General features: G+C 38.2%; 2 protein-coding genes across 2 annotated transcripts; both read left to right on the plus strand.

The window, feature by feature from the left end:
- The first annotated feature begins 382 nt into the window (after positions 1-382).
- Positions 383-1,321, plus strand: LOC120227293 (olfactory receptor 6C2-like). The gene has a single exon (XM_039225433.1). The coding sequence runs from the start codon at positions 383-385 to the stop codon at positions 1,319-1,321; it is 939 nt and encodes a 312-aa protein (XP_039081364.1).
- An 11,980-nt stretch (positions 1,322-13,301) lies between these two features.
- Positions 13,302-14,228, plus strand: LOC120227295 (olfactory receptor 6C4-like). Its single transcript, XM_039225435.1, is given in 1 exon segment — positions 13,302-14,228. A coding segment is annotated over 1 exon segment (927 nt).
- The last annotated feature ends 4,555 nt before the right edge of the window (positions 14,229-18,783 follow it).

Genomic DNA, 18,783 nt, shown 5'->3' on the forward strand with positions numbered 1-18,783 from the left:
CGCATGTATTATTGTAAAAGATCATTCTGGTTTGATCTTTAGAATGGACTTGCAAGAATGTTTTTGTGTAGTTTAGAAAGGGAAGAGAGCAGAAAGGCATGATGTACTTTAGAGGAGAATTTGGATTACTACAGTAAATAGAAGGCAGAGGCTGAAAGGAGATTTAACTTCAGACCTCTAACTACTCAGCCCTGTTTGCCTCCCATGGAACCAAGATGACAAGCTTATCTTGATTAACAGGTGGCAAATAAAATAAAATCCAGGCTCAGCTAACATTTTCACCTCAGCTCACTGCTAACTCGTGCTGACAGTCTCTCTCTCTCTCTGATATAATTTCTCTCTTATTTTCATACCCAGACCAAGCCATAGTCAGGAATCCGTGATGAAAAATTATACAGCAATAACAACATTCATCCTGGTGGGACTAACAGATGACCCAAATCTACAGATTCTGCTTTTTATTTTCTTGCTTCTAACTTACTTGTTAAGTGTTGTAGGGAATCTGACCATCATCACTCTCACCTTGGTGGATTCCCACCTTAAAACTCCCATGTATTTTTTCCTCCGGAATTTCTCCATCTTGGAAGTGTCATTTACAACTGTTTGCATTCCCAGATTCCTCTACACAATGGCATCTGGGGACAATACAGTTACCTACAATGCATGTGCCACTCAATTATTTTTTGTTATTGTCTTGGGTGTGACTGAGTTTTTTCTCCTAACAGCCATGTCCTACGACCGCTATGTGGCCATCTGCAAGCCCCTGCATTACATGACCATCATGAACAACAGGGTCTGTATCAAGTTCCTTATTGGGTGTTACATCATTGCTCTAATCATTGTCATCCCGCCATTTGGCATGGGCTTTGAACTCAAGTTTTGTGACTCCAATGTCATTGATCACTTTGGCTGTGATGCTGCTCCCATCCTGAAGATCACCTGCTCAGACACAGAGTTTATAGAGCGATTTGTCTTGGTCCTGGCTGTGCTGACACTCATTTTTACCTTAGTGTGTGTAATTCTCTCCTACACATACATAATCAGGACCATTCTCAGATTCCCTTCTGTCCAGCAAAGGAAAAAGGCTTTTTCTACTTGTTCTTCCCATATAATTGTGGTTTCTATTACTTATGGAAGCTGCATCTTTATCTATATCAAACCTCATGCAAAAGAAGGGGTTGCTATTAATAAGGTGGTATCAGTGCTTACCACCTCCGTTGCCCCCGTGATGAATCCCTTCATTTATACTCTGAGGAACAAGCAAGTGGTACAAGCTTTCAAGGACATGATCAAAAGGATTGCATCCATCTCAAAGAACTAAAGGACTCGTGAGGACAGAATGACAAATTATAAAAGAATTCCTGACCTCAGTTCTATTTTTCCCTAATTATATGTTGTTCATAGTTTTATGAACCCCATTCTGCTACACCTAGTGCCCACTGTTGATACACATATTAATTTTTTACCTCAATCTATTCCCAGAAATACATGGGAATAAATCTGCAGTAAACATTTATACTTATACACATGTTTTTACTTACTGGACTAAGAAATTTAGACAGCATCAATCACTATCATATGAGTGCTTGGTTACCCCTCTTGCACTGATATATCCTGATCTGAGTCTCGAATTTCTTAGGAACATCAGTCATGAGGATCTATGTCTACAAGAATGACCCTGCTATCACTCTATTAGATAAAATTCATTACTCTAACTCTCCTACTTTTCAAGGAGATTTAAATGTAGGCTAAAATTTTCCTCTAATACCATTTGCTTAAAGTTGTACAACTTCCTTTTTAAAAAACTTGTTAAAATAGAATTTCATATTCTTACCATCTCTCTGTCTCTGTGTATGTCTGTGTGCATTTAACAGGCTTAAAAAGATTAATGGGACAGATAAAATGTAAGTGACAGCTTAAACTTGCATTCTATTCAGCTATCCAAGTTGTTCACTATATTGATTTTTTTTTCTAGGTACAAAAACAATCCAGTCTCAATCACAAACTCTTACAAAGCTAACCAATGAATAAAGAATAATTTTTTAAATTTTTTATTTATTTCTGAGAGAGAGAGAGAGAGAGAAGCAGCGTGAGCAGGGGAGGGTCAGAGAGAGAGAGGCAGACACAGAATCAGAAGCAGGCTCCAGGCTCTTCAGCTGTCAGCACAGAGCCTGATGCGGGGCTCGAACCCACCAACCATGAGATCATGACCTGAGCTGAAGTCGGACGCTTACCCGACTGAGCCACCCAGGTGCCCCAAAGAATAATTTTTAAGTGCCCAGTTTTGGCCTTTCAATTTGGTGCTTCTTCCCCACTACCTCTTTATTTCATCATAATTTTCTACTGTTTATCTGATGCTCTAGGAAGACATACGCTGCACCAGGAATCAGAAAGTCCAAGTTACAGGGCACCTGGGTGGCTCAGTCGGTTGAGCATCTGATTTCGGCTCAGGTCATGATCTCACCGCTCATGGGTTCGAGCCCTGCATTGGATTCTGTGCTGACAGCTCAGAGCCTGAAGCCTGCTTCAGATACTGTGTCTCCCTCTCTCTCTGCCCCTCCCATGCTCATGCTCTGTCTCTCTCTGTTTCACAATAATAAATAAATGTTTAACCAAAAAAGAAAGAAAGAAAGAAAGAAAAAGAAAGAAAGAAAGAAAGAAAGAAAGAAAGAAAGAAAGAAAGAAAGAAAGAACGAACACAGTCCGAGTTGCAGCCAGGCTTTTACTACCACCAATTCAGACACATCTTTTAAGTTTCCTCATCCTTTTTGATGTCACAAAGGAACAAAGTAGGGAAGTAGGATAGCTAGAAAACAGGCAAGAAATCCCAGTGATACTTAGGGGTAGAGGGCTGTTCCAAGCTGATTTACAAGACTAAGGAACTGGACCATAAGGATCAGCAGTCCTCGTGCCAGAGGTAAAGAATTAATGAGTCTTTTCTTATACTAAAAATTACATAAGGGGAAATGAATCTTCATTCCCCCTATTCTACTCACACTCTGTCCACTGGAAATCACTGGATATAGAAAATGCTTTTTAAAATAAAATGAGAAAGAAAGACTTGTGGGAATATTGAACTGTGGGCTAAGCAAAGCTTGGTTATTAAGTCACATAAGCAAGCTGAAAGAGCAATTAATATTCTGTTTGCTAAGGATAGATTAAAAAAACAAAGTTATAGCTGAAGAAATGATTTTTTTATCTTTTTCACCAAACTTTGGGAATAATTCCCTAACCATATGACATATTTGTTCTTGTTATTATTTTCTTAATTGATCTCTCCTGTTCTAGACACTAGGCCTTCTCTTTCACTAAACTCCATAAAGTCAAAGATTGTGTCTACTTTTACTTACCAACTGTATTTTGAATGGAGTTAAATTTTACTCCATGCACCTCTTCCACTGAGCGGAAGACAGCCTCAGCCATTGTTACCCTACCTGCAACCCAGGTAATACAAAGGTCCCTTGGTCTTACCAAGGCCATGGAGAAGCTCCTCTAGGCAATAAACAGGAAAATACCCACTGGCCCCACCTGCATGTCCTTTCATGTCCACTAGCTCTTCTGCTTCCATGCCATGCTTGTAACTGGGAATCTTTGCGAAAGAAAGGGCCTAGGAATCTTAGGCCTAGGATCTAGACCCATGTAGTGAATCCCACTAAGCTGTAGTCACCAAGGAGGAATGCACAGGCTGCTTTATGTGGAGTACCCATAAAATCTATTTACTCTTTTTTTAATATTTGTACTATATTCTCAATAGGTTCAGGCTTTGAGAAATAAAAGTTATAAAATCCTTAATTCATTATCTCAAAAATTATCTTGCCACACAAGATTCTTCTTTCTCCATCCTATCTAAGACTCTTCTCCACCCAGTACAGACATGTAATCCTTAGTTCTGTGGTATTAGTGATTAGTGATTCTCTCTGCTAAGACATAATTGAGCTAGATCTTATACATGTCTGTAGTAAGATGAGAAAAAGAATACATAATTCAAGATTGTTATGGAAGTAAAAAAGTATATATTTAAAGTTCATAACACTTATTAGGTACTTCAAACGGTGAGACCACATGTGGAATGAAATAAGTTAAAGGAAAGAAAGGAATCTTTCCATATTCCTGCCATATGATTACTTGGCCCTTTCCGATTAATGACAGTTCACTTGGGTGCCATGCAGTCCTCCCTGTCCCCTTTGTGTACAAGAAGCTCTTGCTCAATCACAGTTGTACCACTTGGATCTTATGATGTAGTGCTGTCAGGCCTGCTCAATATTATAACATGGCTAGTCTGTCCAAACCCAGTTCTTGATTGGTAATTCCAGAAGCATGGCCACTTGCTATCCCATCGTCATACACTCTGCATCGACCATGGCCCGTTAGTACACCAGGGTATTTTTTCAAAAACTGTGTAACTCCCCTTTGAAGATGGTTTGGCCTTGTCTCTCAGAACCCCACAAGCCTTTGTTATGATTGTCACACTGAACCCAACATATGCTCTACATGGCATATTTTCCCACTACTAAAGGCTTGATATTTAATATTCCTTGCACTCTTACTATAAGAGATGGTAGCCTCTATACAAGCTACCAGGTAGCCTTCAGGCTTTTCGATAGCCTATTAATCATTCTCAATTTTTTATTATCTTCTTCTAAAATGCCAACAGCACTTAGCTATAGCCATCTATATTAATTTTTCTCTTGCTGCATAACAAATTACCACAACTTTTGTAAGTTAAAACAGCGCACTTATTTTAAAAGTTGATTTATTTATTTTGAGAGTGAGAGATCGAGCACGAGTGGGGAAGGGGTAGAGAGAGAGAAAGGATCCCAAAAAGGCCCTGGGCCATCATCACAGAGGTCAATGCAGGCTTCAACCTCTGCAGCTTCAGCAGAACCCAACAGGGAGCTTATCTTCAACTCCACCTTCCCACTCTGCCTACGTGGTATTGCAGTGATTTCCTCTACCTAGCAATGATGCCAGGCCTGAGAAGATAGCTGGTTGTCGCAGGTGGCTCTCTAATACCTCCATCAAGATACTGTCATCAGAGCCAAGAGAAGAACAGGTTTTCCATCCCCTACACAATGAAAGCAGGTCACTCTGAGTTCCCAGGCAGGGTACTGTCAGTGGGTTGAGTGAGAAGCTGATCTTTCATTCTTATTCCATGGAAATAGGCAATGCTTTAATTCCTTCTGCAGGATAGTAACAGCATGTAGGTGTTGAGTCAGCCTCCACTCCCACCTGGAGGTGGTATTATTTGAGGCTACACTTTACTTTCTTCCATCCTTGCTGTCATTGGTGTCTAATGGGAACTGAAACTCCACACCCACTGAGAGCAACAAGAACGACACAATGCAAACTAGGTCCAGTCAACACTCTGGTCCTCTACAGTGTAAGTGAGGCCACTGGGGAGCTGAGCTTCCACTCCCATTTGGTATTAACAAATCAGAATGATGTTGTTTGAGGTAGAGGTAGAGGATACTACTGCCCCTTTCTCTGTGTGAGCATGGCCCAGTGGGGAGCTGACCCTCCACCTCTACCTACCATCAATGATGTGGAATGAAGTGGTGTGAGATGGGCTAGTTGATACCTCACTCATCCACTTACACTGGCCAGCAAAGAATAGCACAGAACTGGGAAGCCCCACCCTGCAGCAACAGTGGTATAAGTCAGACCTCTGCTTGCCTCTCCTTTATGATAGCAGGGTCTAGTGGGAGGGGAAGAGGGAGCTAAGTGTACACTGCCACTAAAAGAAAAAAGACAGTATGAATCAGCTGTCTACTTTCAGTGTGAAGGTGTCATCAAGGCTGAGAAGGAAGCTGAACTTCCACCCCACCCATCTGCAATGAGACAACAAGGATAGAAAGCTGCACTTTTTTCAGGACGGTGTTGGCAGGGCTGAGCAAGAGGTCAAACATACACACTCACTTCGTCTTGTGTTTCACCTCAACAAAGAGACTGGCTGCTAAAAATATATATATTACATAGGATTCTGAATATTATAACAAAATATCAAAAATATAATCCAAAATTGCTCATAACACTAAGAACCAGAAATACCATAACTTGAATGAAAAAATGTAATCAAAAGATGTCAACACTGCTTTGAATCAGATTTGGGGATTATTTAACATGAATTTTAAAGCAGCCATCATAAAAATGCTTCAATGCAATTGTGGATTCTCTTTTAAAAAATGAAAACATAAACATCTCACAAAGAAATGAAAGTTATAAAATGAACTAAATGGAAATTATAGAGCTTAGAAATAAAATAACAGAAATTTTGAACATTCACTGGATGACCTCATTAATAAAGATGACTGAAGACAGGTCGGTGAACTTGAAGACAGATCAGTAGCATTTACCCAATTGGAATAATAGAGAGTAAATACATTTCTTTAAATGATAAAAAGCCTCAGGCATCCATCAGAAAAGAACTAACATTGCATAATTGGAGTCCCAGAAGGAAATAAGAGAGTAGAGATGAGAAATGATACTAAGAAATAATTATTGGAAACTTCCCAAATTGGGAAAAACACATAAACCTGCGATTCAAGTAGTTGAGCAGATTTCAAACAGAACAAAGCTAAAGCAATGCACACCAAGACACATCACAGCTGAATTTCTGGGTGCTAGTTATTTAGATGTGATATTTACCCCATCATGGTACTTCTTTTTTATATACTTTTCTTTTGCATGCTAAATTTAAAAAGAAGATTTATTTTAAAAATAAAAGATTAAATAAAGAGATTTTCACACATAAAAAAATAAAAAATTAGCCATGAGAAGAATCAGACTATAATAAATTATAAAAGGTCAATGGATTATAATGGCAATATCCTGGCTATACTATAGTTTTGCGAGATATTACTATCTTGGGAAACTAGAAAAGGGTACACAGGATTTATCAGAGGTATCTCTCTATATTAGGGTGGAAAATGGAAGAAATTACATGAAAGAAAGAATGGATAACATGTAAATTGGTAAATATGCAGGTAAACCTAAGTAAACAGCTGCAAAATCAATAACAGTCATATACTATGGGGTTTTAACAACACATAGAGCTTAAAAATATAAAACAAAAATGTCACACTAATTACAAATATGAAATGGAGAAAAAGTCCTACATTCCTTTTGCTGACTGGAAGGAGATAAAGATAATAATTAACTATAGACTTTGACAATTTTTTGTGCCCCTAACAACTTGCCCTCAAAATTAACAGAATAAAAATTGGTAGAAGTGTAATGAAAAAATGGTTAAATCTATAATCATGGTGGAGTTTTTTAGCCATAAAATCAATAGTAGGACATGACAAAGAATATGCAAATTTAAGGCACAAGATTAAAATCTTGACTTAATAAAAATACAGAAATTGTATTGCACCCAACAAATCCAGAATCCACTTTCTTTTCAAGAACAAACGACAACAAAAGAACAAACAGTACATTTTTATAATGAAAGGATCAAAACACAAATCTCAATAAATTTCAAAAGATTGGAAAAATGCATTTGTTCTCTGCCCACAGTGTAATTAAGCCAGAAATCAATACCAAAAATATAACCAGAAATTAGTAACATATTTGAATATTTTAAAAGCACTACTAAATAACCTGGATATGTTTCCTGAACTAACTAACCTCTCTAAACGACCGCCATGACATGCATATGCAAAAATGCTCATTGCAATGTGTTCAAAATTTCCCTGAAACAGAAACAACCTAAATTTCTATCAGTAGTAAAATGGATAAATAGGGTTTTTTTTTAATGTTTATTTATTTTTGAGACAGAAACAACACAGATAGAATCCCAAGCAGGTTTGGCACTGTCAGCACAGAGCCTGCTACAGGCCTTAATCTCATGAAACACGAGATTATGACCTGACCCAAAATCAAGAGTCAGATGTTTAACCAACTAAGCCACCCAGGAGCCTCAAAAATAGACAAATAAGTCTTATGGTAAATTTATACAATGCAGTACCATGCTGTTGAACGTGTTTAGAAAGCATCTTTAATACTTCCTGGTGGGCATTAATAACGTAAGTTTGTGTGGTGATGTTATGTGCGCTTTAGGCAATGCCTGTGACTCCCATGATTGTGCACAAAGTGAGCACAATTAGCAGGAAAAGAGTATGTTGGTGTTGAAACGGAGGGAAGTTCTGTTGCCCAAAATAAAATAGTGGCATAAAAGGTACCCAGAATACAGGTGATGTTAGGAGGAAGGCCTGCGAGTAGGACATGACTGGGGTATATAACGATGAAACCAAAGGCTTAACAGGAGTGACTATTTTGACAGAAATATCTTGTATGGGAAGGTTTCTATTTATAAGGTGCCAGTAAGCCTGATGATCAGGACAAAGTAAGAGATCCTAACTACCAGGTTGAGCATAAATAAGGTTGCTGATGGCAGTGACAGTCATTTGGAAGACCATGTATTAATCATATAATTTTAGCAAGTTTTCTTTAAGTAAGCCTCCTTGCACTTAAAGCCTTTAGCCTAAGGCTGGAATGAGGGTAGAGAGGAGGGAATGGGTAGTTTCACTGGATGCTTTTTCAAGAGCCCAACACTGTGTATTTTGAGAACTGAAGTAAGTGCCTTGGTTACTATCAGTAATGTCTGGACGTCTGAAGAGAATAAAAAGTGTCTTGTTGATGCCTTGTGTTGTGGCTTCAATGGTAACATGTCTAGAAGGATAGATGAGTACTATTCCCTTATAAGTGTACCACCATGGTCAGAGAATAGTATCTTCTGCAGAGGGTCCAGTGACCCTGTAAAATCTATTTGCCATTGGTTAGTGGATAGTTCCCAGGGAACTAAGCCTCATCAACTATATAGACAGTGTCACATTTTTCCACATAAGATAAATTAGTTAGTCACTACGTTACCCATGGGAGAGGAGAGGGTTAGTGCCTTTCATTATTCTCAGGACTTTAAGGCATTAGCTTCTCCATGGCCTGATATTTCATGGGCCTACCAGTCCAAAGTTGGTGGCATCAGATCTGAGGTTGTGCCAATATGTGTCTCAGGAATTAAAACCAATTTATCTACCTGTGTATTACAATGAGTACCTGAAAACTGAAGTTTAGTATGTGGAGAATATACGTGGCCTATATTTTGTTTTTGATGATCTATGAGGCAAGAAATCCCCAAAGTTGTTTACTCCAAAGATAGAGGGGAACACCTTGGAAGAGGAATTATTATTGCTGCCATTAGTCAGACCAGATCACCGTACAATTGGCAATGGCCCTAAAGTCTATAAAAATGTGAGGAAGGGGCCAAATGTTGGCCAGAACTTTGTCTAATGCTAACATAACTATGCTGACCCACAGGTCCCATCCTTGATTACGGATCTCCCATTTAGGGGATGGAATGCAGTATCTCTTCTGTAGGCTCTACCATGCATGGTGGTGGTGCTAACATCTATAAGAATACAAACTCCGTTTCCTATTCATTCAATTAATCCCATTGGGGTTCTTAGGTAGACAATGGATAAGAGAAAAGGGTGACCTCTTCAGGCACTGTTGCATCTAGCACAGAACTGAAAATGTGGAAACCACTTCCTCTTACAGGTGGGATATGACAGAGGGCCCAGGTTGGCTCCATAAGTAGCATTTTCCTTTTAATAATGAGGCATCTATGGCCGTGCCAAGTTTGTGGACTGTCGACTCAATGGCCACAGGAACAATAGGCAACTGGGTCAGAGAGTCACAAGCTCAGGACCTGTGAAAGGATTTATCTCAAGAGTCCACTATGCAGCCAACAGTTGTCATCCCAATGGTGTGTAGGATTCAGCCAAGGAAAACAGTCTCTTGCCAAGAGCCCATGAACAATTTATGTTGACCACAGCTGATTCAAAAACTCCAGAAGGAATGTGATGAGGTTGCTGAAGCCTCTACAATGAAGTAACTTATGGGGGGACACAAATGAGAGTGCCTAATTTAGAGCAAATTAATTTTTTAATGTTTATTTATTTTTGAGAGAGAGACAGAGCACAAGCAGGGGAGGGGCAAAGAAAGAGGAAGACACAGAATCCAAAGCAGGCTCCAGGCTCTGAGCTGTTAGCACAGAGCCTGATGTGGGGCTCAAACCCATGAGCCATGAGATCATGATCTGAGCTGAAGACAGTCTTAACCAACTGAGCCACCCAGGTGCCTCTGATTTATTGCAATTTAGACAGACTCTAGAGCCTTTGGTCGTTGGATAGCCCATTCAAAGTGAGCCAATTTGTGAGTAACAGCACAATGAATCTAAATAAAAATTGTAAATGTAAAAGATGTTCCCTCTGAAACCCAAACAAACACAGTAAACGTTGAGTCTACTTTAAAGCAGTAAGTGCTAATGTCAATGAGAAGTTGGTTCCTTACTGCATCAGGTATGGATCACCCCTGAGCTAACAAGTAATGTCCAGAAATTTTACTGAAGCAACCAGGCTTGAATTTTATAGGATGCAATGGGCCAGCCCTGATTGGAGTTTGAATTTCCTTGCAGAAAGACATTATCAGCCTAATGCCACACCTTTGTTCTTGAAGTAAGTTGGATGTAGTTAAGATCTGTAAAGGAATGGGCATCGGCAAGGCTATCAAAATATCTCATGGGGAAGTGAGTGAAAATGTCATTCCTTCAAAGGTAAAGAGTTATTCATAGAACATATGAGCCAAATCTATAACAGCAAAATACTTTCCAGTTGCTGATTCCCATTAATTTTGGTAAAATTAGTAATGCAGATCTTAATGGAAGGGGTGATGGCATTAAGGTTATGGTAATTCACTGTGAAGTAAATTCATTTATGTCACGTTTGAGCACTGGCCAAACGTTATTAAAGGGAGAAATAATGGGAACAATGAGTAGGCCAGATGAGTAGGCCAGGTGAGACACCAGTCCTCAGGGGTCTCACTCCATGGCTCTCAGCTTCACAAACCTCATGTCTGTGGCAGATTCTCTCATGGAACCCTTATCATGGTCTCTCTGGACCTTCTCTCCTCAGCCATATGTTTATGACTTGTTCTCAAAACTGTCAACAATTGAGGTTCATTTGAAGCTTTTGAACTTAAGTCCACAGGGCATGGTTAGCTTCTTCAGGAAATTGATTCCCATGTGCCTATTCTGAAAAGAGTAGATAAAAACCTGTGTCCCTCTGCCTAACACAGAAACTGCAAAGAAGTCCATATCCTGCCTTCTAAGAACTTCAAAATCATCTCTCTTAGAATTAAGGAATTTTTGATCTATCAAAGTCCACTCTTCTAATTTTATCATTGCTGGAGTAGGGGGGTATTCATTTATTTGTTTTTCTTTTGTTATACATATGAAGGACTGTATTTCTCAGGAAGTATCATTTGATTCTGGTTTGCGTTCATAGAATGGAAGGTAATATGCTTCCTAAGTTAAGCCCAGCAGACCTGGGTATTTTCATTCAAGGAAGAATACAATACTTATGTGTAGAATCTGAGAAAGAAAACCAATGAAACAAAATGGAAACAGATTCATAGATACAAAAGAAACTGTAGGTTACCAGAGTGGGGAGAGGATAGGGGGAGGGAAGTAAGATAGGTGCGGGGATTAAGTGGTGCCAACTTCCAGTAATAAAATAAGTCACAGGGATGTAATGTACAGCATAGGTGATAATAATGTTGTAAGAACTTTCATGGTGGCAGATAGTAACTAGGCTATTGTGATCATTTCATAATGCATTAAAATTATCAAATCACTATGCTGTACACTTGAAACTAATGTAATATTGTATGTCAATTACTAGTCAGTTTCTTAAAATAAACAAGTAGCCACCTATGGCTAATGATTCCTGCAACAAAAAGATAGGGGGGAGAATGTTGACGGAAGCCAAATAGGGAGCATGTTAAAATTTATACTACTCAAGACTCACATGGCACATCTCACCCTTGACTCACCTCTTCAGAACAACAAATTAAACATCCCACTACAGTCATTCAGAATGTCAAGGGTGTGAGCACCCTTGTTTTTAAAGCCACTGATGTTAATATTCTATAAATGTGGATCATGAGGTCAATAGTCATGAAAATCTGGATGAAAATGCACTACTTACCACAGACCAGAGGTTAGTACAAACAGGGAAGGGAGGGATGCAGGGGAATCCAGGTCAATGTTTAATATCACCTAGTGTCTCCAAGAGCTGTATGCGATAATGAGAAGACTGACAAGAATGATTGTGAGGGTATGATTTTTTTTCTAACCAATATGTGTGTGAATTAGAAGTGTCTTTTACACTCTCTTTGCCTCTGAATCAGAAAAATCTAAAAATGCATGCAGCATACCACTGCCAAAGTTTCCTTACTTGGGGTTACCAATTTATCTACAAAGATCCTTATTTTCAGAAACAAAAATGTCCCTCTTCCTGGTTACTATGACAAGAATAGAGAATAGGAAAGTCCGAGGCATGATAAACTGTCATCCTTAGTTTGCCACTGAGGAAATTTAAGACTTCAAGCAAAATCCACACTGAGATGCTGTCTGTGGGTATCTCAAGATCTCTATTTTCAAGAGATATTTCCAAATCTGCATGGCAGAGAAACATTAAGAAATGCTAATAAATATGACTTATTGACACCAGAGCCTTGTTCATATACCAAAATTTGTTCATAATATAATATGAGATAGTACTGAACCAAAAATCTTAAAGTCTTAAAGGGCTATTACAAACTTATGTTTCAAAAGAAATAGAGATGCAGAATTATGCATCAAAACCTTCTTATGAATCAAAACCTTCAATAATATCCATGTGAGGAATTTCCTATTGGTTGCTGAAACACGGAAAATAGAGAGTTGGACAATTATGGAACTGAGGATCTATGGCAGATAGCCAGTGGAAAATCAAACGGTACAGGGAAGGGGAAAGAACACAAGGAGGGGGAAAGGAAGCACAAAAAACAGAATCTGATAGAAAGATCAGATTCTAGCAAGAGTACAGAAGTTATGAAAAACTAATGGAGTCAGAGGAAAGTCACTTAAATATGGAGATTTTATAAACATTTGGGAATTAAAGGATAGATTCAAAATGTTATTCTTCTGGGGGGGAATGAGTAATTATTCTGTAATAGATTCTGTTAAGTGTTCAGGAATATATCAGTTTGGGGAATTAAAAGACTTTAGCATTAAGGTCGTTCACATAGAAGATACTGGGATTCCATGGAGCCAAGGCCACTACTATGTGATACTGGTTTAGGGCTAAGTGAATAGAGTGATATGTGACATGACTCATTACTATCAGCTTTGTCTCTCCTACCCTGAGAAACTTCACTTTTAATCACTCACCTTTTTCCTTTAGATTTCCTAAGGGCCAACAATGAAAAACAGGACATTTACTGAGTTTATTCTGTTGGGCTTCACAAATCAACCTGAGGTCCAAGATGTAATATTCATCTTTCTGCTCCTCACCTAAGTGATAAGTGTCCTAGGAAATCTGACTATCATCATTCTCACTCGGGTACACCCTCACCTCCAGACCCCCATGTATTTCTTCCTCCGGAATTTCTCCTTCTTAGAAATTTCCTTCACATCCATTTTTATTCCCAGATTTCTGACCAGCGTGACAACAGGAAATAAAGTCATCAGTTTTGCTGGATGCCTGATTCAATATTTTTTTGCTATATTCCTTGGGGCAACAGAGTTTTACCTCTTGGCCTCTATGTCCTATGACCGCTATGTTGCCATCTGCAAACCTCTGCATTACCTGACCATCATGAGCAACAGGGTCTGCATACAACTCGTGTTCTGCTCCTGGCTGGGAGGATTCCTAGCTATCTTACCCCCAATCATCCTGATGAGCCAGGTGGATTTCTGTGCCTCCAATGTTCTGAATCACTATTACTGTGATTATGGGCCCCTTCTGGAGCTTGCCTGCTCAGACACAAGCCTCCTAGAATTGATGGTCATCTTCTTGGCAGTTGTGACACTGGTGGTTACTCTGGTGCTGGTGACATTTTCTTATACGTACATTATCAGGACCATTCTGAGGATCCCTTCTGCCCAGCAAAGGACGAAGGCTTTTTCCACTTGTTCTTCCCACATGATTGTTATCTCCCTCTCTTATGGCAGCTGCATGTTTATGTACATTAATCCATCAGCAAAAGAAGAAGGTGCTTTCAACAAAGGAATAGCAGTGCTCATTACCTCAATTACTCCCTTGTTAAACCCCTTCATTTACAGTCTAAGAAATCAGCAAGTGAAGCAAGCATTCAAGGACACTGTCAAAAAGATTGTGAAGCTTTAAACACAGAGTAAATTTCAATGAAAGGCATATACCCTAATTTCAAGGTATCTGCAACCTACTATGGTATAAAGGTTTATAAACTGTTTATTTATGTAATAAGTTTACAAAAAATAAAATAACATGATAAGTGCTATTAGAGAAAGATAAATGAAAACCCATAAAAATAAGAGAGAGAATTAACTATTTTCCAAAAATCACTTGAAATTCAAGAGGCAAAACATATTGCTTATTTAGAAGATTGGAAAGATAAGAATTTAGTGTAAGAGAGGTCAAAATCTAGGATTGGAATTTTTCTTCATCAAGGGGCCCTAGAGACTGTGCTTCAATCAAAGTCTCAATAATTTTTATTCTCTTCCCGTTTTTCATTCACTTTCGCTGTGGCCATTACAACTTTTATCCTTCCATAAAGGAAAACAAAAAGGATATGCATTTGGTCCGCTTTCCTCCAAACGGAGTGAAAACCCTCAAGATTTTATCAACTTACCCATCCATTTTCTAGAAGTTATGGTTACAACAGGATTCTAGAGCCAAGGTTAAAAGTCTCCCATTTCTAGACAGTGTCTATTGTTGCTTTTCTTCATTTATATCTTTTTAAGTTAATGGCGGAAATCTCCTATTCTCTCTCTCTCTTTTGTAGTTTTGGTGATCTTTTTCCTATTATAATGTTATTTTTCACCTTTTTGTTCACTCTTGTTAGATATCAGAAAGGACATCTCCTGTGATATGACTCCATTCTTTTAACTTTCCCCCAAGTTTTTGCTTTTGTTTATAACATAAGCCAGGGATGCCTATTTCATAAACTGCAAATGAATATAAAGTATTAATATGGTTTTATATTTAGAATGTTCCAAATTATGAATGTTAGCAACCAAATGGGAATAAAGACTACCCTACCAAGAACTCTACACACGGATTCAAGGTAATGACAACTTGAATATGAATTGTGGTGGTAGGGCCTTAACTTCAAAGGAACTAAGAACATTTTTGGAAATCTGAGTACTTGTACATACTTTAGTAATATCCTAATGCATTGTAGAATGCTGGTTACCTTTTGAACCACAAGTGAAACACCATCTGGTGTGTTCATATGCTTTATATGTGGTAATATTATTTGGTGGAATGATGCTTCTTGGGAATTTAAGAAACAAGCTATATTGGATTCATTATGAGAGAAAATTTCCAGAACTACAGAAAATATTGGAGCGCATCATATTTTGAAAAAAAATCATCTTTTATGTAAAGCCATTGCTATTTTGAATACCTGGGTTTCTTTGGTGACTACGATAGAGATTGGTGATGCCTTTTAATTTATTACAAATTGTTGGGGAACAATCATCAAAAGACATGACCACTGATTGATCTGTAAGCAGGACCCAGTACTTGGAGCTCCTCCCTCCCTCCCCTATCCTTGGAATGTAGGCTCCACTTGCCTTTCCCATTCCAGAGACTGTGCCGAGAACACAGCCTTGAGATACTGACTTGGTGTTGAGAACACCTGCACATTATGTGTGACTGAACCCAGATAAAGCCTCTTTATAAACTGTTAAGAAGCAATGGGCAGCTGTGAGGATCCAACTGTCTTGCTGCCACCCAAGACAAGCCTCATACGTAAGTTCCCTCTGCTCATTAAAACTGCCACCTACCCACCTGGAATGCCCTGCTTCTTTCTTCAGTCTCTCCCTGCCTTCTGAGTACAGGGGCCAGCCTCAGATTTCACCCAGGAAGCTCCCAAGACTGTTATGAACCAACACAAATTCACTGAGCTATTATCAACTGATATAGCAATGTTATCAAATAGCCACCTTTCAATCATTATGTCCCCACAGATCCACATTTCTACCAAAATCTATGGTGAAGTGGAAGATAACGCCATATAGTGGTCAAAAATACAAGCTTTAGTTCAACTCCTAGATTCTCACTGTTCTACAACAGTTGCCTTGGGATGGTTACTTGAACTCTCTAAGGCTTGCTTTTCTCAAACTATAAAATGTGGATAATAATCATGTCTAAATGTATATATGATAGTTTTGAGCACTAAATGATATAATAGGTGTAAAACATTTTAAAAGCCAATACTTAAATGTCTAAAAATGATACCCATTTTAACAATATGATAATGGTGAATGATACCTTCTCAAGAAAGTAGGGCTTAATTAGTAAGAATATGTTAAATTGATTGGTTTAATATAACTGGGACTATAAAAATGTTGTCCATTCTAGCTGCAATCCCTCTACAGCAAGGCCAGCTTGTTTACATTTCTCTTATGCCCTGTTGCATCACTGAATAGTCAAATTAATGAGGGTCTTATCCACATTTCAGATAAAGTCAATCAGAACATTTGGCAGTAGATTTTTAGGACTTGTCTACATCAACTCCATGGGGTACCTCTAAGTATACAAGATAAGGAAGGAGAGTACTTGGTGTAAGTCAAAGTTGAAGAACACTTTAAGGACACACCCAGCATTCATAATACCAGCATTTAGAAATTAATTTGGGAAGGAACATATAACCTTCTAAATGAGCTTGTCAAAAAAAGAAGAAGAAGAAGAAGAAGAAGAAGAAGAAGAAGAAGAAGAAGAAGAAGAAGAAGAAGAAGAAGAAAAAGACGACGACAAGTCATGCTCTTCTGAAACTGTTCATTAAGCTGGCTTTATGCTAGCACATACTTGGAATGTAATCCAAGTTATAGATAAGCAAAGGAATATGTTTACTGATTCTGCAACTGAAACTTTGGAATGTTCGATTTCTAAATGTAGATGTTAGAGGGCTTTATCCCTCCTGTCACCACTGGACACAAGAATCAAAAGAAACAGTTTTAGTTACCAGTATTTTCAGGATAACATTAGAGCAGAGCTAGAGCAAGGAAATAATAAAAACAAATGAGGGCTGACCTGCCACACTTCAGCATTGGTTCCTCTATTTTCTCTTCCTATGTCCCCAGAGGTTATAGACTACAGATTACAAATCTAAATCGGTAGTATTCTCCCAATGCTGCCTCTTGCTGAGTTAAAATAAAATTCAAAAGAAAAAAAAAGAGTATTTGTTAAGATGGCAGGTTAAGTAAGAACAGTTCTATAATGCCCTGGGCTATCCAGGCTAAGGGTCTTCTTTGTCGTCTTTAAATTTATCCAGAAGGTCACAACCCAGGGCTTAAGCTTCTATTCCTATACATCACTAGATAGTAGAGCTAAAGTATATACATATGTAAAGAGTTCAGAAGCCAAAATCACCACCATGTTAGGAACATGTCCACTGGCAGAGAGGGGCAAGATTACACACCACACAACTTATGATGCAAAGAAGAATTAATAGAACAGAAATTTAAATTGTAAAAATTTTAAATAAATATAATTTCTCAAAAAGATATGAGTGATACTGGCAAAATCAAGGACAAAACATTATTTTAAAAACTGGTTGAAAATACTGTTGACAAACATAATGAGTAAAATAAATAATAAAACAATGAGGATAAATACCTGGTGAGCTAGATCAAAACCAAAACAAAACCGAAAATAGTGAGCTAGATCAGATCTGATGTGTTTTCCCATAAAGAAAAAAAAACAATAAAAAAAACAATAAAAACTAGATAGACAAATGAAAATAATAAAGATATTAGATTAGATAGAAAAATAGGTATACAGACAACAAAAGATAAGTACAGATGCCAAAATAAACCTATAAAATAAGACTTACAGGTAAAGAGAAGGGGTGGAAAAACAGGAAATAACACATTTCCTATAATAGAGAAGGATGGATATTTCTAAGTATGGTTAAATTGGATCTGTAAGAAAAATTTACACCTTAAGAAACCAGGGTTTTAGGGGGCGCCTGAGTGGCTCATTCACCTGAGTGTCATACTATATTTTAGGTCATGATCTCGCAGTCCATGGGTTCAAACCCCGCAAAGGGCTCTGTGCTGACAGCTGGGGTTTCTGTCTCCTCCTCTCTCTGCCCCTCCCCCACTTACTCTTTATTTCTCTCAAAAAATAAGTAAATAAAATTTAAACTAAATTAAATTAAATAAGGGTGCTTGGGTGGCTCATTCGTTATGCATCTGACTTTGGCTCAGGTCATGATCTCATGTTTTGTGAGTTCCAGTCCCACACTGGGCTCTGTGCTGACAGCTCAGAACAGGGTGCTTATTTTGGAACTGTGTCTCCCTCTCTCTTGGCCCCTCCCATGCTCATGTTCTGTTTCTCTCTCCTTCAAAAATAAATAAACATTAAAAATAACTTATAATAAATAAAATAAAATAAACCAGGCGTTTTACTGTCTTTTTTTGTTTTTTTTTTTAAACTTAAAGTCAGGTTTAACATATAGTGTAGTAGTGTTGGGTTCAGGAGTAGAATTTAGTGACTCATAACTTACATATAACACCAAATGCTCATCACAAATACTATCCTTATGCAAGATACCAGAGACACCACCACAAGCATGAATCCCACAAAGGACACAATGACTCTAAACCCATATATTTAAAAAATAGCACTGAATGTAAAAGGGCTGAATGCTCCAATCAAAAAACATAGGGTAGCAGAATGGATAAAAAAACAA

Source organism: Hyaena hyaena, unplaced genomic scaffold (assembly GCF_003009895.1).
Source record: "Hyaena hyaena isolate Hyena2069 unplaced genomic scaffold, ASM300989v1 scaffold_2167, whole genome shotgun sequence".
Classification (NCBI taxonomy): Eukaryota; Metazoa; Chordata; class Mammalia; order Carnivora; family Hyaenidae; genus Hyaena; species Hyaena hyaena.